The following is a 27,893-nucleotide window of genomic DNA, read 5'->3' on the forward strand; positions in this document are numbered from 1 at the left end:
AAGCCTATTCAAAGACTTTTTTTGGCTGCACTGTAGCATATGGAAGTTCTCAGGCCAAAGACCGAATCCAAGCTGCAGGTGTGAACTATACTAGAGCTGTGGCATCACTGGATCTTTAACCCACTGTGCCAGGGTGAGGATCCAACCTGCACCTCTGCAGTGACCCAAGCCTCTGCAGAGACACCACCAGATCCTTAACTCCCTCAAACACTCTTTAGAGTCTCAAGTGTAGTGGATGTGTCAGGCCAGGGCAGAAGCAGGAAAGTCTCCACAGGGATTCGATTTTACTTAACAGCAGGGAAGAGAGAATTGTAGGAGAATTTTCACTATTTTTTGGTCATCTTGTATTTTAGCTGAGGAACATTGCTGGAGGTGAAGTGGATGAAAGTGGAAAGGAAGTAGCAATTGTGACACTCAGACACTCAAATACAGAAAATCTATGAAAAAAGAGATTGTGCTAGGAGCCAAATGATCTTAAGAATGCTAGAAATTGAAGAGCATCTCAAGGAGGAGACATAAAGGACTGGGTGGTAGGATGGTTGAGACAACAGAATGCTCCTCCCACCCTATAGCTCAACAAATATCTAGTCTCATTTAAAGGTTAGTAAAGATGGGAAGGAAAAGCAAGCAACCTAAGATTCTTCTCATCCTCTCCAACTCCATCAAGAGAAAAGCAAAAAGGGGGGCAGGGAGAAAAAGATGATAAATCACCCTAGAAAACTGTAGAAAAGTTCAGGTAAATATAATTCTTTTGCTCTCAAAGAAATTATAATAACATGATCTCTAAAAAATGTTCCAAAAAGAGATTTTAAACTAACAGACAACATTTACAGGCAATGATGTAAGCAAAGTGGCAGAGTTTGGGATAAAAAAGATGATAAAAATAAAATAGAGATGAAAGCTTCATATAGCCATAGTTACAGCCATATATAGGTATAGTTGTCTTGAAAAAGCATATATAACATTAAAAAGTACTATGATAAAAGAAATTATATCAGAGATGAGAGATATGAAAGACAAAAAGAGATCTAACATATGCATAAATGGAAGAAGAAACAGAGCTGGAATAAAAATTTTAAAAATAAAAAATAAAATAGAAATTAAATCAAAAATAAAATAAAATAGAAAAAAATTTCCAGGGTTCTAAAAGGAAAGAAAAAATCCTAAAATAAAAACTAGTCTGGAAATCAAAAGCACAAAACTGTGGCCCAGGAAAAATATCATGAAGACTGATAAAATTCCAAGACATATATCCTGGTGAAGTGATTTCAAGTTAAGACAGACTTCAGACACGCAGTAAGAAAAAATAAATTATGTATAAAGGACAAAATCAGACTGGCTTCAAACTTCTTTACAGCTTCTTTACACCATAAAAGAGTAGACTAGAAGTTCTAAGAGGAAAAAAAGGATTGTTATGGGTTGAATTGCGTTCTCTCAAAACTTATGTGTTGAAGCCCTAACCCTTAGTATATCAGAGTGTGACCTTATTTAGAGAGAGGGTCTTTACAGAAGTGAACAAATTAAAGCATGATCATTAGGTTGGAACCTAATCCAGTCTGACTGGTATCCTGGTATCCTTATAAAAATGAGAAATTTGAGGAGTTCCCGTCGTGGCGCATTGGTTAACGAATCCAACTAGGAACCATGAGGTTGCGGGTTTGGTCCTTGCTCAGTGGGTTAACGATCTGGCGTTGCCGTGAGCTGTGGTGTAGGTTGCAGATGCGGCTTGGATCCCGCGTTGCTGTGGCTCTGGCGTAGGACAGTGGCTACAGCTCCGATTCGACCCCTAGCCTGGAAACCTCCACATGCCGCGGGAGCGGCCCAAAGAAATAGCAAAAAAAAAAAAAAAAAAAAAAAAAAGAGAGAGAGAAATTTGAATGCAGAGACAGGAAAAACAATGTGCAAACACAAGGAGAAGATAGTCATGTATAAGCCAAGAAGAGAGGCCTGGAATATATCCTCCCCTCATAACCCTCAGATGGAACCAATTCTGCTAACACTTTTGCCTCTAGAACAGTGAGACAATAAATGTTTTTAAGCCAAGTAGTAATAAACTACTTTGTTCAGGCAGCCTTAGCAAACCTATCCAAGTATGATGCACCTATTTTATAGTCTTAATTTCTTTCAGATTTATAGACAACAAACATGTTGAACAAAGAAGCACGTAAGAACTCAGAGAATATAGCACATATAAGGCTTCTTTAACAAAGAAGTCAACTAAGTGATAAATGGAGGGTGAAATGAAGAATGGAGAAATCCTGGTAAAACTACTGATAGCAAACATTAAGATCCAAAATTGTGGAAATTATTGTTCCAGAAAAAATTATACTGTTTTAAACCTTAGCAATATATTCTCTGACCTTTCACAACACATCTATTTATTAATTTTATGGCTACACCAGCGGCAAATGGAAGTTCGCATATGGAATTTCCAGGGTCAGGGATTGAATCTGAGCCGCAGATGCAACCTATGCTGCAGCTGCAGCAACACCAGAGGCTTTACCCCCCTGCGCTGGGCTGGGCAGTGACCTGAGCTGCTGCAGTTGGATTCTTAAAAGACTGCATCACAGCGGGAACTCCTTTCACAACACATTTAAAACATTCCATGTACACTTTCTGGCACATAGATGATAAGGCTGTTAGTAATGGTTTGGGAATATAATTTAAACACATGTAAGATAATATTTAAAGTTTGTAGGTATAGGGAGTTCCCGTTGTGGCACAGTGGTTAACGAATCCGACTAGGAACCATGAGGTTGCGGGTTCGGTCCCTGCCCTTGCTCAGTGGGTTAACGATCCGGTGTTGCCGTGAGCTGTGGTTTAGGTTGCAGACGAGGCTCGGATCCTGTGTTGCTGTGGCTCTGGTGTAGGCTGGTGGCTACAGCTCCGATTCGACCCCTAGCCTGGGAACCTCCATATGCCGCGGGAGCGGCCCAAGAAATAGCAAAAAGACAAAAAAAAAAAAAAAAAAATTTTGTAGTTATAGGAGATACTGTCATGGCTCAGTGCAAACGAATCTGACTAGCATCCATGAGGACACAGGTTCAATCCCTGGCCTCACTCAGTGGGTTAAGGATCTGGCGTTGCTGTGAGCTGTGACATAGGTCACAGATGTGGTTTGGATCTGGTGTTGCTATGGCTGTGGCATAGGGAAGCAAGCAGCTGAAGCTCTGATTCACCCCCTAGCCTAGGAGATTCCATATGCCATAAATGCGGTCCTAAAAAGCAAAAAAAAAAAAAAAAAAAAAAAAAAAAAAAAAAAAAAAATTGTAGTTATAAAATACATTTGACTTACATTTTTGAAGGAAGAACTTTTTTTTTTTTTTGTCTTTTTGCCATTTCTTGGGCTGCTCCCGCGGCATATGGGAGGTTCCCAGGCTAGGGGTCTAATCGGAGCTGTAGCCACAAGCCTACACCAGAGCCACAGCAACATAGGATCCGAGCCTCGTTTGTGACCTGCACCACAGCTCACGGCAACGCCGGATCGTTAACCCACTGAGCAAGGGCAGGGACCGAACCCGCAACCTCATGGTTCCTAGTCGGATTCGTTAACCACTGCGCCACGACGGGAACTCCCAGGAAGAACTTTTTTAAAGTTTTTTTCTTCTTTGACTTAATTTTATATATTTTTAATTGACAGAATGTTAGTAACAATACAGATTGACAGGAAAACTAGGAAAAGGAGAAGCATTTGGAATCTTACTCTTTCAAGGGGATTGAGTAAGGGATTAGCTTAGCAGAGTAAACAGCTGATTTTGCGAAATGTTTCAGAACTAGCAGTGAAGAAGTCTAAGATGAATCATTCTTGGATATACAAAAGGGGAAGAGAGGTGAGTAAATCAAAGAAAACATAAGATATGCAATGTGAATGCGGGTCTTGGAAAAATATTTTTAGAAAAGAAAAAGGAATAAATATTAAGATAAAGTAGTTATAAATTACTCTGAGATTAATACATACCTCTGGAACTGAGGCTTCCATTAGAGATAGTGGAGGAGGAACACATCCACCATCTTGTGCAATTTCCACTGGTTGATAGATAACCTCAGAAGGTTGCAGGTATAAGAATGAAGCAGAAGAGGCAGGGGACTAAAACACAAACCATATTTCTAATTAAAATAAGATTTGTTATTTCAGTTAAACCAAATGACTTAGTGTTGGTTTCATATTTTGCTAAAGTTGTTTTTCAGGGACAGCAGAGAAGTATCTTAGCAACTAGGAACTCTTGAGTTGTTATAAGTTCCTACTGCATGGATGTTATTAAAGAGCTTTATCACTTATAAGTACTAAAAGTTTTCAGTACTTCAGAACCTCATATATAAATTCAAATAATAATTAAGATCACTAATAAAGGTTGTAATAATGTAATCTCTGGTATTTAAATTGGCATAAACATCTCTTTTCAGCTTTATAACTTCCCATACAAGTGGGAGGTGTCATTAAACAAAACTTTCTGGAGCTACACTATTTGTTATCAAAATTTGGGAGTTGGGATATTTATTTAGGTGCATAAATAAAACTGATGCAAAATTTAAAGTAAAGCTAAAAAATGTTAAATTTTCTATGAATACTAATAGTTAAAAAGTAAATTTTCATTTCATTTTATATAGCACTCACTTATAAAATGCTTTCACTTACATGATCTCATTTGATCTTTACAAAAATCATGTGAGAAAGCTTTCAAAGGTATAGTATCATTGCTTCTACTTTACAAATGGGGAAGCTGAGAAATACAGTGATTAAATGAATTGCCAAAGGTATCATAGTTAATAAATAGAAGAGGAAGGTCTCAGATCTCGTTCTCCTGACTTAAAGGTTCATGCATTATTCACAAAAACAATGAAAAAAATATTTACCTGAGGAACACCCCACTGCCACTGACCTGGTAGACACTGTGCAGGTGCCTAAAATGAAAGAAAAAAAAAACCCATCCAGATTATAAACACGGGTTAAAACTGTATATCTACATGCAAAAGTATATTTGCATTTACCTCAAACCATATATAAATATTAACTCAAATGAATCAAAGACCTACATATAAGTGCTAAAACTATAAAACTCTTAGAAGAAAACAGATGTAAATCTTTATGACTTTGAAATAGGCAGTTAAAGATTATGACATCAAAGGAACAAGCAACAAAGCAACAAAAGAAAAAAATAAATTGGACTTCATTAAAATTAAAAACTTGTGAGCTGTAAAAGACACCATCAAGGAGGTAAAAAAGCCCCACAAGATTGGAGAAAATATTTACAAATGATGTATCTGATAAGCTCCCATTTGTAAATATAGAATATATTTATAGTATATATAGAATATCTGTAGAATATATTTATTACATATCAAACTATATATAGAATATGTATAGAATATATAAAGAATTCTTATAACCCAATAATAAAAGGCAAGTAACCCAATTTAAAAATTGGTAAAGGATGTGAACAGGTATTTTTTCCCAAAGAAAATATTAAAAAATGGCCACTAAGCATATAAAAGGCACTCAACATCATTAGCCTTAGGTTATGGAAATCAAAACTACTAATATCAAATCAATGTGATATCACTTCATAGCTACTAGAATGGCTATAATCAAAAAGGTAGATAATAAGTATTGGCAAGGATATGAAGAAATTATAACCCTCATAAACTGCTGCTGGGGATGGTGCAGCTTTTTGGGAAACTAGTATGACACTTAAAAGGTCAAGCATTGAGATACCATATGACTCAACAATTCCACTGTTAGATATAAGACCTAAAAAATCTGTACAATGTTCACAGCAGCATTATTTGTAAGAGCTAAAAAGTGTGAACACCCCAAAACTTTATCATTGGATGAACAGATAAACAAAATGTGGTATACCCATATAATGGCCAGAACAGGAAAATTTATAAAGACAAAGTAGATTACTAGTTGCCTAGGGCTAGGATTAGGAGGAAAGGGGAATGACTTACTAGTTAAGTTTTGTGTGTGTGTATGTGTGAGATATGGTTACATAACTGCAAATTTAGTAAAAACTACTCTATTGCATAGTTTGAGTAGGTAAATTTTAAGATATCTGAATTATACCTACATAAAGCTATTATTTAGAAAAAGAGGGTCAAATTATTTAAGGTACTTACTGTAAGATGATAATATAATTAATTTCTTAAATTAGGTATATTGTTTCTTTTCTTTTTTTTTCCTTTCGTCTTTTTAGGGCCACATGCGTGGCATATGGAAGTTCCCAGGCTAGGGGTCGAATCGGAGCTACAGCTGCAGCCTACACCACAGCCACAGCAACACCAGATCCGAGCCGTGTCTGTGACCTACACCACAGCTCATGGCAGCGCTGGATCCTTAACCCACTAAGCAAGGCTAGGGATCGAACCCACAACCTCATGGTTCCTAGTTGGGTTCATTAACCACTGAGCCACGATGGGAACTCCCTATTGTTTCTTAATAATTTTTTTTATACTTATTTTCTACCTTTAAAAAGTCTTTTTTTTATTTGTTAAAAAATAGAAAAAAAAAGATCTCATGACTCTACCATCTAATCTCTTTAGTGCTGAGCACATTAACTGCTAATGGATGACATCACTGAACTATGATGATGACCCAGATAACATGAGGTCTATGTTCTGTATACCATATTTAAAAAAGGTAGGATAATGTATAATCTCTTAAGAAAATATTTTATTTTTTATTTTAATTTTTAAATAAAAAATCTGAAATAAGCTTGATTTATATGTAGATTTGTTGGATAAATAAAATCATACTACGAAGTGAGAAATATGAAGGATATAAATACTAACTGAACCATGCATTACCTGATTTGACCAAAAAATCTGATAAAACTATCAATCTTAGAATTTGTAAAAAGAAAGAGCAAGGGAAAATGCAAGGAAGGGAAGTGGAGATTTTAAGGATAGAATGATGATGAAAAAAGATATAACTGGAAAGAAATATGTGAAGTGAAATTGTTTCTTATAAAATATTATGTTACAAATTGGTACAAAATCTTTTCTGAGTATACTGAGGTAACATACTTCCAATTTTATAATTTGTGTCAAGTGGAAAACCAGAGTCAAATGTATAAAATTAAATTATATTAGAAAATTTTCAGAATATCTCACCCTTGGCACTAAAGTGCCAAAGTACTATTTTTTTTTTTTTTTTTTTTTTTTTTTTTACAGCTGCATGTGGTATATGGAAGTTCCCGGGCTAGGGGTCCAAGTTGGAGCTGTAGCTGCTGGCCTACGCCACAGCCACAACAACAGCAACAGTGGATCTGAGCCACATCTGTGACCAGAGGTTCCCAGGCTAGGGGTTGAACTGTGGCTGCAATTGCTGGCCAGCCACAGCAACAGGGAATCTGAGCCCACTTCTGTGACAGATTGCAGCAACACTGGATGCTTAATCCACTGAGAGAGGTAAGGGATGGAACCCACATCCTCATGAATACTAGTTGGGTTCTTAACCACTGATCTACAACGAGAACTCCTAAAAAGCACTATTTTGAACTCGTGGTTACCAGCGGTTAAGAGGGACAAGGGGAGGGACAAGATGATGGTAGGAGATTAAAATGTACAAACGAGTTCCCGTCGTGGCGCAGTGGTTAATGAATCCGACTAGGAACCATGAGGTTGTGGGTTCGATCCCTGGCCTTGCTCAGTGGGTTAAGGATCCTGTGTTGCTGTGGCTCTGGCGTAGGCCGGTGGCTACAGCTCCAATTAGACCCCTAGCCTGGGAACCTCCATATGCCACAGAAGCGGCTCAAGAAAAGGCAAAAAGACAAAAAAAAAAAAAAAAGTACAAACTACTATATATAAAATAAATTATAAGAATATATTATATAACACAGGGAATAAACCTAATATTTTATAGTAACTATAAATTGAGTATAATCCATAAAAATTTTGAATCACTATGTTGTAAACCTGAAGCTAATATAATATTGTAAATCAATTATACCTCAAAAAAAATGAAAAAGTTTTTCAAAGGGTAAAACAAACAAGTGCTGTGTTGAGCTATTTGTCCTTGCCCCTGGATAAAAATTAGGATAGATCATTTTTTGGGGTGTGGCAAATTCCAAATGCTGACTCTGGTTAGGTACTCTACTAGATATCTTTGGTGATCTCCATGCTGAGAACTTCTGACTGGAATTCTAGACCTTGACTCTAGGAGTTTACTTCACACAGATTTTTTTTTTTCTCTCCTGGGGTCATCTTAAAGTTTTTTGGAAAGAGCCTTTTCTGTGAGGTTCGTATCTAGCTCTTGGGAAACATAAACCTTTGCTTGCTCTGAGATGGTCAACACGTTCCTACTGTAAACTTTTCTCCTTGCTCTGCCTCCATAAGCCACTCCAGCTTCTTCTTCAGACTTTAGTTTAGGAGGTCATGACCAAGTGGGTCTATCTAACAAATTTCAGGGAACAAATATTAAACTCAGTCTCTGAAGTCATCTTGTTTGAGGAGAATGGGAAATGCCACAGTACTCTAATAACTCTCTTGTTAAGAAAGCCTTACTGCCAATCTCCCTTATTAACCTTATCCACATATGTGCCCAAGTGGGCAATAAGTGAAGGATCCCAAAACTGGTTTCATAATTTTTGGTTTGTTATGTTAATTGGCCTGGTACCTAATGCTGTCTTTGGGGCCTTAGTCAAAATTTGAGGCAGCTTAGGAAAATTCACATTACATACGTCTTAAATAAATGCCATTAAGTTACTTTAATTAACTAAGTGAAAAAACATTTTAGGTAATTTTATACTTAGCACAGTTAACAGAATTTAAAAATAACTGACCTCCCCCAAACCTAGTCTAATACTAAAAATAATTCCAATAACTAACATTTCATGTGGGTTTATTTTAAAAGTTCAAAAAGAAAAAAAAAAAACAACAACCCAGAAATGAATTCTTTTCCACTAGTCCAAAGACATGAAAGGGTGTGATTTTATTTGTGAATGCTACAGATTAGGAGTTGGCAAACTTTTTCTGTAAAGGGCCAGACTATAATATCTCTGTTGCAATTATTCACCTCTGCCATTGTGCCACAAAAGCAGCCACAGACAATATGTAAACAAATATGGCTGTGTTCCACTTATGTTTTATTTACAAAACACCAAAGTGGCCTGGCAATAGAGTTCACTTATCCCCCATCTCCTGCAAGAATTAATGAAGAGTGCTAGTTAACTAAAGGAGGCTGTCATAAAATAAACACATGTTGCTTATTTTAATATACATTTATTAAATATAGTAACTAGAAACTGACATAATGTTAGCAACATTAAAAAAAAAATCAGCCTGCAGTCCAACATTTTATCTTACTTTGAGAATAATTTCTAAAGACATTTTTAGATTACATGTTAGGGAAAATAAACTGACCTCATTACATTTGATAAAAGAAGTAAACAGTTCATTATTTGTTTTTCTTTTTAGGGTCGCACCTGAAGTATATGGAAGTTCCCAGACTAGGGGTCAAACTGGAGCTATAGCTGCTGACCTACGTCACAGCCACAGCAACATGGGACCTGAGCTGCATCTACAACCTATACCACAGCTCATAGCTTGTAGCAATAGCAGATTTTTTTTTTTTTTTTGGTCTTTTTTTTTGCCATTTCTTGGGCCGCTCCCGTGGCATATGGGAGTTCCCAGGCTAGGGGTCAAATTGGAGCTGTAGCCACCGGCCTACACCAGAGCCACAGCAATGAGGGATCCGAGCCGCGTCTGCGACCTACACCACAGCTCACGGCAACGCCGGATCGTTAACCCACTGAGCAAGGTCAGGGATCGAACCCACAACCTCATGGTTCTTAGTTGGATTCGTTAACCACTGCGCCATGATGGGAACTCCGCAATAGCAGATCTTTAACCCACTGAGCGAGGCTAGGGATCAAACTCACATCCTCATGGATACCTGTCCGGTTTGTAACCCACTAAGACACAACAGGAATTCCAACTGTCCATCTTCTTGTATGAGACTGTTGAGTTCCCTCATAAAAAAAGAAAAATCACTGCTATCAAGGCTTAAATATCTCTTTTTAATTACTAGAGAATTGCATGAGAAAGAATAAAATGAAAGTAACTCAAAAAAAGGACTAGAGGTATCAAAGAAGATTTTCATTGTAATTTAATGTTTACCTGGTAGTGATATGCAGGTTGCTGATAAACGGGCTGAGCTACCATCACAGGGGAACTAGATATAGAACGTGACTAAAGAGGAAAGCAAAACAGAAAAATTATTTTAGGCAAAATTTTAAAAAACAGTTTATAATAAAATTTATCCTGCATTGTTATCTAAATGTAGTCAACCTATGGTTTATGACTGAAAATATCATTTTCCCACTTCTTACTGATGTTATTACAACGCCATTTTAAGTCTCTTAAAATTAGCACAGGTATTTCTACTTCCGTGTGGTTTTATTTCCATAGTAATGCTAAAACAACCACCAGGAAAGTTGCTTTTAGTCCAAAGATTATGGAAATATACTTCTAAGAGAATGTTTAGAGGAAAATGGCAGCTGGACTAAAGGTGACACTGCCTGTCTCCATTGTGGAAACCAGCAATATATAACGTTTACACAGCATTTAGAACTGAATGAGTAATCATATCTGATTTTGCTGCTTGATTTTGCTGATTTTCCCACTATTTACAAATAATCAACATCCTATTCCCCGTTATACATTTAAAATTAAAGCAAACACATTATTTATTGAACCATTTGTTATATTGTTTAATTAATTTGATATTTAAGTGAATTAAATTTATTATGTTTGAAGAAAGTGCATGTAAACATTTGATTATTCAAAGTAATACAGTAAACCCCAAACAGATTACTTAAAACCAGATCACTAATAAAACAAGCAAGTTGCACTACACAATAGGTAAAATGGGCTTTATTTATTTATCTTTTTTTGTCTTTTTGTCTTTTTCTGGGGCCGCACTCATGGCATGTGGAGGCTCCCAGGCTAGGGGTCCAATCGGAGCTGTGGCCGCTAGCCTACACCACAGCCACAGCAACGCTGGATCCTTAACCCACTGAGCAAGGCCAGGGATCAAACCTGCAACCTCAATTAACCACTGAGCCATGATGGCAACTCCTAAAATGGGCTTTAATGATAGCAATTAAATTTTAATTTTTAATGTGAGGTCTAATTTACATTGTTTTGTTTTAGAAAACAAAACTGAAGAAAACTGAAGAAAAGTATCATAGTTTTGTATAATTTTCAGAGTACCATGTGCTTAATAAAATTGTACCACAGATTAACGTTAGAAAATAATAATGGGATTTACTATATTAATAGATTAAAGGAGGAAAAAATAATAATCTCAGCAGATTAAGAAAAAGCAACTTAAAATTCAATACCATTTCATCATAAAAACTCTTAGTAAACAGAACAAAAAAGTAACTTCCTTAATTGATTTAGGGCAATAGTTCTCAACCAGATGGGACTTGGCCTCCCTTGGGAACGTTTGGTAATATTTTTGGCTTTCATAAATATGGAGAGACTCAGGTACTGCTAAAAATCCTGCAATGTATAGGACACTCTTAAGCAACAAAGAATCAGTCGCCTGGCCTAAAATGTCAATAGTGCTGAGGAAGAGAAACCTTGGTTACGGTTAAGAGTATCTTCCAACACCTGCATATTTATATGGAAGAGCCTCATGTAAAGCTTAATGGTGAGCCACTGAACTTATTTCCTTTTTAAGGAACAAAGTTACGGTATTATCATACAAATACTATAGCAGAGATATTGCCAGTGCAATAATTCAATGAGAAAAACATGAGAAACAAAAGAGCAGAAAGAGACAGAAATGACTGCCTATATGAGAGTTTGGCAGGGTTACTGATATAATATCAACATTTACAAATCAAAAGCATTACTACCCACCAGTCACAACCTGTTAGGGAGTGTGACTAAAAAAATACACCATACATAAGAGCAACAAAAACTACAGAGTGCCTACAAATAAATTAAACAAAAGATGTGCCAGACTTTTTTTATGGAAAAAGAAAATTTCACTGATGAATGAAAAGAAATAACATTTATGAACAGGAAAATTCAGTGTTACATCTAAATGTCCCAAATTAATCTATATATAGTTAATATAATTCTAATAAAAACAAAGGCTTTTCACAGAGCTGAACTGAACTATGAAATTTTCATTTACAAAAGCAAAACTTAAGGACAGGTGAGAAACTCCTAAAGAGCAGAGTGAGATTGCTGCCTATCAGATTTTAAGACTCATTCTAAAGTAATGGGAATTAAAACAGAATTGGGCAGCGAACACAAATGCACCAATGGAACACAATAAAGCGACCAGAAAAAGACACACACACAGACATGGGCATTTGACAGAGGATTCATTTCAAAACAGTGGAAGAGGATGGATTAGTCAATACATAAGCTCCAGATTTAAGATCTATATGTGAAAGACAGTAATACCACAATATATTTTTTTTAAAAAACCAAGACACTAAAAGCTCAAGCCATAAAAGAAAATATTAATACATCTGTCAACATTAAAACAGAAAACTTGTGTACAACAAAAAACACCATAAAGTTAATGGACAAGGCTCAAACTGGAAGATGTTTACAACCCACAAAATATATATAATGAGCTCAAGAAAAAGACAAATAATCCCAATAGAAAACTGGACAAAAGATATGGAGAGGCAGCTCATAGAAGAAAATGAAATGGCAAATGAATATATAAAAATATGTTCAATCTTATCATTGAATAGGCAAATGAAAGGTAAAGCAAGATACCATCTCATGATAATAATAGCAAAAATACAAAAATCTAGTAAACTAAAGGAATGGCAGATTATGGAGAAACTGAAGCTCTCATAAATTTGTATTTGGATATATTAGGCAACATCTAGTCAAAGTTATGTATACTCTATCAATGTACAAGTCTACTTCTATTTATGTACTGTAGCCTAGACCAAGGTAGGGGAACACAGTTGTACATAGGCATGAATAGGTTTAAGAGTGCTAATTTTCAGATATTCCATATGGCCTCTTTCCTGATTTGATCTGTGAATGTTATCTATGTACAACAGATTCTTCTTTTTAAAACTCCCCTTTTACAATACTCTTTCCCTTCACTATGAAAGGCACACTCTCACTCATTCTGGATTTTGCTACAATCCTTTATTCTGGAATGTATACACTAACAGGACATGAAACAAGACAATTCAAGAAGGCAATGCCTTTGAGAAATAGGGGAGAGCAAAGCAAAAAGAGGTTGTATAAGAAATATTAAGGTGGAGGAGTTCCCTTGGTGGCTCAGCAGTTAACAAACTGACTAGGATCCATAAGGATGTGGGTTCGATCCCTGGCCTTGCTCAGTGGGTTAAGAATCTGGTGTTGCTGTGAACTGTGCTGGAGGTTACAGACGTGGCTTGGATCCTGTGTTGCTGTGTCTGTGGTATAGGCCAGCAGCTATAGCTCCTATTCGACCCCTAGCCTGGGAACTTCCATATGCTGTGTGCACAGCCCTAAAAAGCAAAAAACAAAAACCAAATAATACTGTATATCTATTGTTTAAGGATACCTACATTCGTAGTAAAAACATAAAATGAACAGGAAAGATACTCTGGTGATCTCTGAGGAGGAAAAGAGGGTAAGATAATGGAGGCAAGGAGACTTTACTTGAATTTATTATATTTTATTCCTCTCTATTAAAATAACAAGTAAATACGACAAGACATTAACATCTATTTGAGTGATGGCTACATGGCTGTTATATTATTATTTGCACATGTCTGTGGTTGAAATATTTTGGAAATTAAAAATTTAATTGTAACAGATGGAAACTCTTCTAAAATGAAATTACTTACAGGCCACGATGGTGGGACAGAAGTTACTTCTGGAGAATGAAAGTAAGCAACACCATTATGATAAGTGTAAGGATACCCAGTTGAAGTTGTTAGATACATTGTTCCAGCTGCTGGCATTATACTGGAACCTAAAACAAAGAATAAATAGTAATAATTGAAATGTTCATTTTAACACTTAAAAATGTAATTTCTGAACACTGGAAAATGTTCATCTTATGTGCAGATATATAACAATAACTTCAGTAAAAACTGAATGTTACAGGTTCTTAAAAAATTCCATATATTAAAGTATCTTTGAGGTATATATTTTCTTTTCCTTTTTTTTAAAAAAAATTAAAGTTTAGTTGTTTCACAGTTGTGCCAATTTCTGCTGTACAGCAAAGTGACCCAGTCATACACACACACATATATATATATATATATATATATATATAAATTCCTTCTTATATTATATTCCATCATGGTCTATCCCAAGAGATTGGATGTAGTTCCCTGTGCTATATAGTAGAGCCTCATTGCTTATCCATTCTAAGTGTAATAGTTTTGAGCGACTAACCAACCCCAAGAGGTATATATTTTCAAACTCACTACCTTAGAGCTTTTATTAGTTTAAGGTGAATAAAAGAAAAAGAAAGAGGTTTAATAAGGAATACTAAAAATTCACCAATTCATATTTTAATACCAGTATAATGAAACAAATCTTAACAATTAAGATAATCAGCAGTCATTATTTTTACAAATACAAATTACGTATAGAGTTACCTGAAGACTATAGATACTGTAGCGAAATTCTTAAAATCTTAATGAGGTCTTCTATTTGTAAAAGGCTAAAGATGATGGAGGCAGTGAAGCTGGACAAAATTCTGCTTTCCTCAAAATTCCTGTTCCACCCTACAAATTCTCTGGACCTACTATCAGCAAGCACTCACTCATGCTATGACTATCTTTTATTCTCCAGTCTCCCTTTCCTATAACTGTTGCTCTTGCAAACCTGACTACAGAGTTTCATGTTGCTAATTTGGGGTCTGCATCTCTTTTCCCAGGTCACGTTATACATACTCCTCCGCATAAAAACCAAAAAGCATTTCTCTTGTCGGGAGGAGACTTTAAAATTTTTATACGCTGTTAGATTTAAGTGCTTGATCAGCAAGGTTGTATAAATTACTGAACTGGAAAACCTCCTTCCACTATTAATGCTTTTCAAAATGTAAAATACATTATAATAACCTAGACAGCTTATTAACATAAAAATTCCAGGTCCCCATTTCAAGAGATTTTGATTTAGGTATCTCGGATGGGGTCTGAGGAACTGCATTTTGACAGATCCCGAATGAGCTGCTGGTGGCTGCAAACCACACTGTAAGCAGTATTGGACCACCACTTTAAGTAACACTATTACTTTTGAGCTTTTAACCACATTTCATTTAGTATTGTTACTGCATATTTTAGTGATTCTTAATCCAATTCTTTTGAGAATCTGATGAAAGCCAAAGACCCTTTTCTCAGAAATATATACACTCAATCAAAATTTTGCACACAATTCAGGAGGTTCATGGATTTCCCTCCAAAGATCATCAAGGGACCAAAGGTTTATCTGCTAAATAAATAAATAAAATTTGAGTGATTACTATTACAAGGTCTTGAACTTGGTCCTGGTGATACAGCCAACAAGAAAAAAGAAAAAAATTGGGCATGCCTTGGCCTCCTACCTTCAAAGAAGTTAGATTCTGGGGGCAGGGTTGGGGGGACATAGTCATTAGCTAACTACACAATTAACTAAATGCAATTTTGCTAAGTGCATGAAGTAGAATAGGGTATTATATTGGGTAGTATGGGGCACTATGCTGAACATTTTAAATATATATATATATATATATATATACACATATATATACATATACACATACATTTGTAGCATTTGTAGTGAAATTGTTTGGAGCTAAGCTTTAAATAAAGAATAACATGGTAAAGATCACTGTAGGTAAAGAAAACAGTATATCAGGAATATGGGTATGTTCTGAAACTAAAGAGAAGGCTATGGCTAAAGCATGGAAAGAAAAGGAAGAATACCTCAAAATAAGCAGACAATAACATAAGATGTGTACTTCTGAAAGATTACTCTGGCTGCCTTGCATATGATGGGTTGGAAGGTAGCAAGACTGGATTCAGAGACCAGTTAGGAAGCTGTTCTAGTAATCAACGCAAACAAAGTGGACTAAAATGTTGGTAACAGAGATGGAAAAGTAACAGGCTTGAAAAAAAATTGATATAGGAATCCTTTGTATTTTGTAAATGTACTTTAATACTTATTATTTCTTTGTGGAAAAGTAAAAATGCTTTGGAGTCAAACCGTTTTGTATTTGAAGGCTAATGCTATCATTTGGTTGTTATTTAATCCCCATACTTCTCAAATTTGGGCATGAGATAGTATGTTTAGAAATATGAAAAGGCACAGGTTGAATATGGTTATATTCCTATAGAATCAATTTTATGCAGGGAGTTCCCATTGTGGCTTAGCAGTAACAAGCCCAACTAGTATCCATGAGGATGCGAGTTCGATCCCTGGCTTCACTCAGTGAGTTAAGGATCTGGCATTGCCATGAACTGTGGTGCAGGCCACAGATGTGGCTCAGATATGGCAATGCTGTGGCTATGGTGTAGTCTGACAGCTCTGATTTGACCCCTAGCCAAGAAACTTCTATATGGTGCAGGTGCAGCCCTAAAAAGCCAAAAAACAAAACAAAACAAAACAAAAAAAACCCCAAAAAAGAACCAGTTTTATTCAAACAATTATTTTTAGGGAACATTTTATATTATAATAAACAATAAAATGCATGGAATAGAATGCAAATTGTATATGAAGGTTTACATAAACCATGACACTTAAAAAAAAATTGCAATTCTGGTATGCTGCATTGGGTTATGACAAACAGCATGCCCAGAATAACTCCTCTACATTTAAGTATATTTCAGCAGAAACATTTCTAAAACAAAATGTCTTTACTTTTTATAAGACTGAATTTACAAAAACAGAACTAATAATTCCTCACAGGTTGTTGTAAAGATTAAATGAAACAAATGAAAACCCATAATGTTGACCCTTGAACTGAATAGTTCTTTTTGTTTTGTTTTTTGTCTTTTTTGCCTTTTGGGGCTGCACCTGCGGCACATGGAGGTTCCCAGGCTAGGGGTCCGTCCAATTGGAACTGCAGCTGTGGGCCTACCCCAAAGCCACATCTTCAATCTATACCACAGCTCATGGCAACGCTGGATCCTTAACCCACTGAGAGAGGCCAGGATCAAACCCGCGTCCTCATGGATGCTAGCCGGGTTCACTAACCACTGAGCCACGTCGGAAACTCCAGTTCTTAAATAACTGTTTGTCTGTTTGAAGGCATTCCACATAGTGCTGATTTATGTTCTATTTTTAACAACTTGTGGATCATAATATTAACATCACTAGTTGTTCCTACTGCTGGTGATAATGGGCTAAAGAACTGTTGTTTACATGGTATACCTTAACTCTTGCAACTAACAACAACAGTCTGAAAACACTCAGCATTCTGCCATATTTAGTGCATTCCATTTGGACCATCAACCTACTAAGGACACTTAAGTTATCTTCTAAATTAACAAATACTGGGAGTTCCCGTCATGGCTCAGTGGAAATGAATCTGACTTGGAACGATGAGGTTTCCAGTTCGATCCCTGGCCTTGCTCAGTGGGTTAAGGATCTGGCATTGCCATGAGCTGTGACGTAGGTCACAGATGTGGCTAGGATCCCGTGTTGCTGTGGCTCTTGTGTAGGCCAGCAGCTGCAGCTCCGATTCAACCCCTAGCCTGGGAACCTCCATATGCCACAGGAGTGGCCCTAGAAAAAGGCAAAAAGACAAAAAAAACCCCAAAAACAAAAAAACCCCAAATACTAAGTCAAACAAACTTTGATATCTGTTAACTTCTAAGTCAAAAAATAGAACAGTACAAATGAGCACAGTCTATTAATTTGTTAACAGATATATAATAACTACCTAATATTTTTTGTCTTTTTGCCTTTTCTAGGGCCACGACCATGGCATATGGAGGTTCCCAGGCTAGGGCTCCAATAGGAGCTACAGCTGCTGGACTATGCCACAGCCACAGCAACGCAGGATCTGAGCCGCGTCTGCGACCTACACCACAGCTCAAGGCAATGCCAGATCCTTAACCCACTGAGCAAGGCCAGGGATTGAACCCGCAACCTCATGGTTCCTAGTTGGATTTGTTAACCACTGTGCCACGACGGGAACTCCATTAACCACCTAATATTTTTAAAACATTCCAGTAGACACTAGGACACAGCTAAGGAATAAGAAAGTTTAGTTACAAATTTTATGTGACGTTACCTTCTAGCCAAAGATTCTGTTAGAGATTTTAATAAACATTATTAACTGTGAAGACACCTAATTTAATAAATTGGAAGAGTAAGTAAAAAAAGAAGAGTAGATTTGAAAGCACCACAGAAATTTGAGGAAGGCACCTAACTTAGTTAACTCCTAAAGCTTTAGGGATTGTTCCCTCTGATAATTACGATATATGTGGCTGGATTACAGCATATACCATACAACCAAAGTTTCTGATATTTGTTCTATATTTTCACTTTCAGTATTTTTACTCTAATTTTAAATTACCTTTTTAATTAGAAAAATTTAATAAATACTAATAAATTTAATAAATAGTGATGAAAATTTAATATGTAGTAATTATAGTAATTAATTGCTATTTAATACATAGTAATTAATTTGTAATTTTAAATTATATTTCTTTTTTCTTTTCATTTTTGGCCACCCTGTGGCACATAGAGCTCTCAGGCCAGAGATCAGATCCCAGGCATAGTTGCCACCTAATCTGCAGCTGTGGCAATGCTGGATCCTTAACCCACTATGTTGGGCCAGGGATCACACCTGTGTCCTAGTGCTCTCAAGACACTGCCAACACTGTTGTGCCGCAGTGGGACCTCCTAAATTATATTTTTATCATAAAAGATTTTTTCTTTAAAGATGTAACTATGTGGAATATAGTAAGCATAACATTATTTACATAAATTTTCCCTAGGCCCCCAATCTAATATACATTAATTTGTGGTGAGAAAGAATCATCTGACCACCAGCTTGACTAAAATAACTTTTTTAAATGAAAGAAACTTGATATATTAATGAAGTTCCATCAAAAGTCTAATATTTCAAAAAAGAACCATGCATAAATACTGAAAATACATTAGTTCTCAATACATACGAGGGATCCCTACTTGTTGTTTTCTTATTGCTGGACCAATGTTCAGTTTCTTATCCTTGTAATTAAGTTTTTCAGCCTAAAATAGAAAAAATAATTTTATTATCATTCTTTGAAAGCAGCAAGGCATAGTAGAAAGGGAAGAGTATTTGGATTTAAATAGATCTGGGTGTGAATCTTGGTTCTAATGCTCTTGCTCTAATTCTTGATCTGACAATTTACCAGTACCTGAGCAGAGTGGTGAAAAATTTGAATTGCCTGACACACATGGCTGCAGCTGAGGTCAAACAAGGTGACACTGTTTTTTGTTTGTTTGTTTGTTTGAGCTTTTATACTGTAAACAAGTGTCTTTTTCCTGCTCTATTTAAGTGCCATATTTTTGCATTTTTGAACTTTATGCTGACATTTCTGCTATTTAAAATGGCCTTCAAATGTAGTATAGTAGCGCTGGCTAGTTTCCCTAAATGCAAAAAGATGTCATGTGCCTTAAAAGAGAAAATATTTGTTAGTTGGGTTTAATTCAGGCATGAATTACAGTGATGTTGGCCATGAGTTCAATGTTAATGAATCAAAATATATATTAAGTATAATATCTTTAAATGGAAACATATAAAACAAAGTTATGAGTTATGAATTGATTGGTTGATGAAAACACTGTGACCAGAAGCTTGTGAGAACCTAGCCCTATATTTCTTCTCGAAGCAGCACTTCCATATTTGCTACTTCAGTGTTTGTGGTGACTTTATAGAACATAACCACTATAAATAATGAGAACTGACTACATATGACTTAAAATAGAATTCGAATAATATTTTTTCCTAAAAGATTAAATGTTACATTTATCAAATTTAAAGTTATACTGAGCTGCAGGCTATAGACTTTTTCTATGAATGCTCTTAGTTTAATATATAATTTTTCAAAGGAAGGAAATAATAATAATAATTTCTCACTCTAGGAAGCCACATTTGTAGTGTATTTTTCTTAAGGAATTTAAAGTGCTGTCAATACTTCAGCAAAGATACATCCCTAAATTCTTAGTTTAAGCAAATAAAGTGAAAAATAATATTATAACTTCACAACCATACTTAACATAATTATTTGCAATTTGTTTTTCTGTAGTTAAAGTTTCTCTTTAATCTTTTTTTTTAGTTTATTTTTTTTGGAGACCAATGTCAATCTTAAGATGCAAAGAAAAAACATTTTTTTAAAAAGCAACTGATCATTGTGTTAGAACTCTACTATTAAAATTAATACCTTAAAGGATTAGTTTCAAAGAAAGAAGCTTCAAAAAATGAAATTAAATACACCAAAATATCTTACCTCTTGTAAAATTCTTTGTGCATCTTCTTGGGTTTCAAAAGTGACGAAACCATACCTAAATAAATGCATTAATTATCTCAGAACATTGCACTCGAATTATACTGAGATTAAAAACTTTTTTTTAAGAATGGGCCATGATAGGAATGAACATTTTTGTATGGTAGACCAGTATGCAAAATTTAGGAGAATCATTCACAGCTTAACATTGTCACCTCCTCTCAAAGTGAGGGGACTAAAAGAAAAAAAAAAAACAAAACAACCCAGGGATCTTGAAATAGTTTCAGACCTGAGCTGTATGCCAGGCAGGAAAGAACGAGAGATTTGTGTTCTGGTTTACAAATTGGATGCAATATATTTCAGTTCAGAGCAGTAGTTTCCCTTTAAAATGATAGAACTTTGGCTTAAATAGGAATCAAATTAGGAAAAAACCTTTAAAACATTAAAAATTTCAACACAATAAAGTTTTTATATTGGTAAATGAGTATACAAAATATTATATACTATTATCAGCATATATAAACTGATAATGAAACTATTAGTAAATTTCCCAAATAAAATCAATTAAAAATACAACCCAGACTTTATATCTGCTTTTCATATATAGAGTGTTACCTTCAGGGTATAATTATGACCAAGACAGAATACATAATGTATGTCACGTCCACAAAGTCAAATAGGGAGATAAAAAGGGACGAAAGAAATAAAAATTATGTCCCCCCAAAATGTAATCTCTATTTAGACAATTTAAAGAAACTCTTTTGAGTATTGCTCAACTACTATTTTCTTTGATTTATAATTACTATTATATGATTATGTACTATGTAATTAATAAATATTTACTGTTTTCTTCAATTCATAGTTGTTGTATTGTGTATGAATTTTCTTTTCCAACAAAAGAATTTTTTTTCTATTTGCCCAAACATTAAACGAGAACTAAGGAAACAGTTTCGTGCTTTTTTTTTTTTTTTTTTTTTTTGGTAGAACACATATACCACCCAGTGGAAAAAGCATAAAATACAGTTTATATTTCTACATGTGTTTTTCAATGATAAAAAATGGATATTACAAATTCTATTAACTAAATAAAAGAGATACAGTCTCACTTCATCCTCATACTGTTTGTCAGTGTGAGGAAATATCTCATTTGTTTAAAAAAAAAAAAAAAACCTCTCTGCAGGATCCCATCTCTTCCAAAATATCCGTCATACTTACATGTAGTTTCCCACTACTATAATTTCTATCCATTTTATTAGTCCCTTCTCTTATGTCTACAAATATGTATATGTTGTCTCTTTTTCAAGAAAACACAATCCTGGAGTTCCCGTCGTGGCGCAGTGGTTAACAAATCTGACTAGGAACCATGAGGTTGCGGGTTCCATCCCCAGCCTTGCTTGGTGGGTTAAGGATCCAGCGTTGCCGTGAGCTGTGGTGTAGGTCTCAGACACGGCTCAGATCCCCCATTGCTGTGGCTCTGGTGTAGGCTGGTGGCTACAGCTCCGATTAGACACCTAGCCTGGGAACCTCCATATGCCGTGGGAGCGGCCCTAGAAAAGGCAAAAAAACAAACAAACAAAAAAAACCCACAATCCTTCACTGATTAAACTGCAGTTAAAAATAAAAATAAAAATGAACAAAACATATGAAGCAAAAATACCCCACCAAAATTCTTAAAAGAGTACACTATGTAAACTATTTTCTTCTTTTCTGATATGTGGTTCTTCTATATACTATTCCACCAAAACAACTCTAAGGTCACTGGACATTTCTAGATAAATCCTACTGACTTTTAGCTCAATTTTCATTCTCCTTGATTTGACAATTAAAAGTCACTGTCATTAGATTTATACCTCTCAGATTAGTCACCTAATTAGTTCTCTTAGGCACAACTTACACATATTCTTTTGTGTCAACCTTTTTCAGATAAAGTTCTCTCTAGTCTAAAGCAGGTATGCAATTCCAAAAGTATCAGATTTCTTTAGCTTCTGCTTGGTTCCTTGGCTACTAGACATCAGCTACTCAACATTAAGTGCTTACTACCTAACAATGAATGGCCCCTAAGACAATGCAAGAATAACTTCCCAACAAATTAAGGAATTTTATAGTGTCCTCCTCCCTCCAAAACACACACACACACACACACACACACACACACACACACTAGGAGATCAAAAGGGAGAAAAGATGGCTTGAAAATCCTCTTTTAAAAATGGAAATGTAAGTTAGCATACAAAACCTAGTAATCCAATCAAAATACAATTGTTTTAATTCTATGTACTATCTACAGTGATACTAACCCTTTGGACACTCCAGCTCTGTCATTTACAATCTTCACTTCTTTTACAGACCCATACTGGGAAAAAAATTTTCTTAAATCATTTTCATTTGTCTAGTGGCATAAAAAGAAAACAGGAAAAGAAATTTAATTGACAAAAGATGAGATGGTTCTCATGTTTGCTTCGAGACAGAAAAGATAATAAATAAATAACAACATAGATATAAGAATGCCTCTCGTCATAAAAGCAATGCATGAAACCATTAGGTTATTAAAATCAATATGAATACTTTGCTTTATGCAGTACTTATGTTGTTAAAGTATTACACAGCAATAAAACATTTTAAGCTGAATTTTAGAAAATTACAAAGAAAGCTCATTATTTAAAGGAATTCTTATTCTCTAGTTAGGCAGTTTTTAATAAAATTGTGTTAGGCATGGCCATAACTATAGTAAGGGCATATTACTAATGGTTCCTGTGGTTCAGAGAAGCCCAAAGTCATGGCAGTGGAACTAGATTATGTTGGACTATACCAATCACTCTACTTTTCGCAGCATAGTTTCCAGGAAAAGTAAGGTCTTAGGTAGGAAATATATTTCCAAAAGTATTTGAACTCAATTTGTGGTAACAACAGAGAGGCTACAAAATTTAATATTTTTAGATGCTTTATCTGTACTCAACATATATTTCAGCTGAATACAGATGTTATGATGGTATTCAAAATAAAAATTTGAGTCATAATTAGACTATCACAAGATATCTTCAAAGATAGTTTGGCATCTGGTTTTATCAAAATAGTCTCATAAGAGACTCATATCACCTTTTCCTAGAATATTCACACTAAATTAACTGCAAAGTCATTTTCTGGTTTAGCTGTAAGCATTTGCCTCCAAGAGGAACTTTAAATATCCCTAGGAAAAAATTTCTTTATAAATTTAGGAAAAGCCATGCCTAACAGGAGAGCTATCGTTCTTGAGTTCCACTGCTACCTCACTTTTACTGGTTTTTAGTTAGTAACCTAAAGCCTGCTAAACTGGATGATGACAAACATTAAGTTAATCTAAGAATAACCACCTCTTATTTTGATAAACACAAAATGGAATCTATGTCAGAATAAGGATTTCTATTAGAGACTTGAAAACAAATTCTCAAACTATTCTCTGATAGAAGAATCACTAGTTCAATTTTGTAGCTCCAGTTCTTTGTTGAAAAGTAGACAGAAAGTCAAGATGATTAAATATTAAAAGAGATAGGCTGCAAGATTCTAAAAATAAGAGTTTTTAAAAGTTTGAGACTGCTTGCAACTATGGCAAACTATTTCCTTGCTGGAAATTGTCCACAGTTTGGGGAAAGATATAAGGATAAGTGAGGGAAACCTAGCAGTTACAATGCCCTCCAAAGTTTATACTGTAGCTGATGGGCTTCAGTAACCTACAATAACCTAGCCAAACAAATCACTACATTTGTTGATGATTTATTTAAAAATATAATAAGCTAGTTTAATATAAATCAATTCTGAATAAGAATATTCAACTTGAATATTTATAGTCACCTATTATTATTTTCCATAGAAATAGAAAATCTTTATAAAAATAAACATTTCATGTAGTTCCTGTTGTGGCTCAGTGGGTTAAGAACATGACTAGTATCCATGAGGATGAGGGTTTGATCCCTGGCCTTGCTCAGTGGGTTAAGGATCTGGTGTTGCCACAAGCTGAAGCATAGGTCGCAGACGCAGCTCAGTTCTGGTGCTGCTGTGGCTGTGGTGTGGGCTTGTGGCTGCAGCTCTGATTTGACCCCTAGCCTGGGAACTTCCACCTGCTGTGGGTGCAGCCCTAAAAAAAAAAAAAAAAGACAAAAAAATAAACATTTCATAAGAAATTATTTTACCTTTAGTGAACCAATTACATACTTGCTTAAGACTCATAATTTTGACAAGTATACTAACTATAACATTTCTCTTGAGCAGAAAAAAGTAATTCCATCCAAACTGTGAGAGATTGATCAGAGGAAAATAGCAAGTTAAAAATATCAAAGATTTTTTTTATTAAGTCAATGCTCCCTGAATTTTCTAATATGTGATATGGAAGCTTAGAAATTCTTCTATATATTCACTTAAAACATCCATGCTTGACTTTCCTGTAAGTGTTTATTACCACCTCCCAAATGAGGGTGCTGCAAAACATCTCACAAAATTATACCTCTCTAAGAGTGAAATAGCTAATTATATTATTTAAGCATATTACTGTTAAGATGCTTTATTCTGACTAGGACACTGGCCTTTTTTGATGATTGAATTCTAAATTAGGTGATAGAAAGCAATTTGTGACATAAGTCTAGGAAGTTATTCAAGAACCTGAGATAAAAGCTGGGATAAAGAAACAGGATTTCATAAAAGTTTTTTTTTTGTGTGTGTTTTGGCTTTTCTTTCCTTCGATGAGTGTTCTTTTGAAAATTACAATCACTCATTATTTGGGCTACTGAAGTACTATATAAAAATGTATAACTAGTGTGGTATGGTGAAATAAAGAATGTGCAGCTATGAGTCAGAAAACTAGGATTCTAGTCTTCACTTTGTCACTAATTAGCTAAGAGCCTATAGATATGTCATTGAGCCTCAATTTCCTTGTTTGGGAAGCTGAAAAATTATATATACTCTATTTAACCTACAAGAGTTTTTTTTTTTTTTTTTTTTTTTTTTTCTTCCTGTTTTGGCCGTACCTGCAGCATACAGAGGTTCCCATGCCAGGGATCAGATCTGAGCTGCAGTTGTGACCTATGTGACAGTGGCAGCAACACCAGGTTAACCCACTGTGTCTGGCTGGGGATGAACCTGTGTCCTGGTGCTATAGAGAAGTCACCGATCCCATTGTGTCACAGCAGCCACTTCTGTTTAACACGGTTTTTTAAAAGATTTTTTATATATTAAGACAATTTGAAACCTACTAATCATTATGTGAATAGAAAATGTTTTTATAGTTGCACAAAGAAACAACTTCTGAGAAATAAAATAACTTCTAATACAAAAAATGCACTATGTCGCATGCATAAATAGGTACCTTAAAGTCAATTCCTCCTACAAAGATGCGATTAGGGATCACTGTTCCATATCTTGGGGCACTCGTTGGATTATTCAAAGGCACAGGTGACACAGGGTTGGGGGATGGAGACAAGGAATCTGTTTGCGTATGATTTGATGTTTGCTGTAAGACAAAATTCCTTTAAACTCTTAGAATTGGTTCTAAGTTTTGATGCAGGCTGGAAGCATATACCTTCAAAAACGTAAGTCATTGATAAAATGTAGTATATTAAACTTTACTTTTATTCTAGTATTATGAAAATTATAGTTAGAGCTAATAACTTTTGGGGTCAACAAAAATACAGGAAATATAGAATGTACTCCTCTACAGAAAAGATCTTAAACCTTAAGTATATTATTTAAACATAATAATATATGTTAATTATTAAATATACTACGTAAATATTATAAGTATTAAGGAGGAGGAGTTCCCGTTGTGGTGCAGTGGTTAACGAATCCGACTAGGAACCATGAAGTTGTGGGTTCGGTCCCCGCCCTTGCTCAGTGGGTTAACGATCTGGCGTTGCCGTGAGCTGTGGTGTAGGTCTCAGATGCAGCTCGGATTCCCGTGTTTCTGTGGCTCTTGCGGAGGCCAGTGGCTACAGCTCCAATTCGACCCCTAGTCTGGGAACCTTCATATGCCGTGGGAGCAGCCCAAGAAATGGCAAAAAGACAAAAAAAAAAAAAAGTATTAAGGAGGAGTATTAAATTCAAAAAGAAGTTTGATAAGGAGAAAAGCAGCCCCTGGATATCTTAAGAGCTGGCCTGGCACAATCAACTAGGCCCTAGTACTGACTTTTAGGAGTTGGCCTGGAACTCACAGCTAAGCTGTGGTGTTCTCTTGTTAACAGAACACCAACATTGGAAAAGACTACTCTGTAATTATGATGAATCAAGATAAAAACCATACCTTTCCATAATCACATGTGTACATTGACAAAAACAAAAGCATTGTCCAAAAAAACAAGAATGACCAAACATCTTCCTATCCTGGCTGATAATAAGACTGACTGCTCCTTTATCAGTCACAGCTTTGGCTTCAATCTATTCTTCTTGCCTTCTATGTAAAAACTGACATACCAAATCGTAGAACTGCTCCCACTTCCTGACAAGATGTATTTCAGAGGAAAGCCTTCTTCCTTAAACCCTCTCTAAAAAAGTGCTTACATAGCCTAAATCCTATAACAACTTCCTTCTAACACCCTCTTCTTGCAAGGCCCCATGGTATACGTTTTTCCTTGTTGCAACAATTCAAAGACGCAAATTTATTTTATTTATTTTTAATTTTTTTATTTTTTTGCATCTTCTAGGGCCACTCCCGTGGCATATGGAGATTCCCAGGCTAGGGGTTGAATTGGAGCTGTAGCCGCTGGCCTATGCCAGGGCCACAGCAACGTGGGATCCGAGCCACGTCTGCGGCCTACACCACAGCTCACGGCAACACCGGATCCTAATCCACTGAGCAAGGGCAGGGACCAAACCCACAACCCCATGGTTCCTTGTCGGATTTGTTAACCACTGAGCCACGACAGGAACTCCAAAGATCCAAATTTATTAAACTACAGGTGTGTTCACGGTGGTCTTTGGCTAAAGGACACTGACAAGTGAATAGACTGACATTTAAGTTCATTGTTTTTCAACTCTAAAGTCAAAATTGTAAATGCACTTGTCAATTTGAAAAGTTGACAAGTGATTTTGTAAAAAAAAAATTATATACCTATAACTCATATAATTTTTATACCCAAGAATTGAGATCAGTGCATATTTGTAAACTCACAATCCTATGTCAGGTGACTTAATTTAGATTTTAGTAAAAATATACTAACATATAAGCCTCTGCATAAGGGCATGATAGTAGACTCTTAAGGTACATCTGAAAACACACACACACCCTCTACCCCGCCAAAAAAAACCCCAAACTACCAAGACTTGAGAATAGAAAATTGAAGAGAAACCAATTGAAGAACTTGCTAATTATTTTCCTTCTGGGAACACTAAACAGACTTCTGAGACATTCTAATGCACTAAATGAGTGCTTCAAAAAGGTTGAAATTCAGTTTAAATTCTCTGGGAAGCAAATTCATGAAAGTGAATTTCTAAGTTGTTCTTTTTCATGTTTACTCACCTTTC

General features: G+C 35.5%; 1 protein-coding gene across 5 annotated transcripts in view; it reads right to left on the reverse strand.

Annotated features, from left to right (window-relative positions):
- The window catches only part of BOLL (boule homolog, RNA binding protein), a 78,842-nt gene that overhangs the window by 48,628 nt on the left and 2,321 nt on the right, over positions 1 to 27,893 (reverse strand). For all 5 annotated transcript variants that reach the window (XR_014830069.1, XM_085000300.1, XM_021075731.2 and 2 more), the window contains exons 2-9: positions 25,744 to 25,887; positions 22,706 to 22,797; positions 20,412 to 20,466; positions 19,095 to 19,170; positions 13,824 to 13,951; positions 10,117 to 10,188; positions 4,855 to 4,902; positions 3,959 to 4,087 (exon numbers count right to left, since the gene is read on the reverse strand). Coding sequence is in view for 4 of the 5 variants with exons in the window: in XM_085000300.1 (XP_084856426.1) it covers positions 3,959 to 4,087; positions 4,855 to 4,902; positions 10,117 to 10,188; positions 13,824 to 13,951; positions 19,095 to 19,170; positions 20,412 to 20,466; positions 22,706 to 22,797; positions 25,744 to 25,887 (744 nt within the window). In the remaining variant the exon portion in view is untranslated. The remainder of the gene's footprint in view (positions 1 to 3,958; positions 4,088 to 4,854; positions 4,903 to 10,116; positions 10,189 to 13,823; positions 13,952 to 19,094; positions 19,171 to 20,411; positions 20,467 to 22,705; positions 22,798 to 25,743; positions 25,888 to 27,893) is intronic.

The sequence above is a fragment of the Sus scrofa genome, chromosome 15 (assembly GCF_054392235.1).
Source record: "Sus scrofa isolate SSC_HxYL_T2T_F1_AM1 chromosome 15, Sscrofa_HxYL_maternal_Yorkshire_Landrace_v2.0, whole genome shotgun sequence".
NCBI lineage: Eukaryota > Metazoa > Chordata > Mammalia > Artiodactyla > Suidae > Sus > Sus scrofa.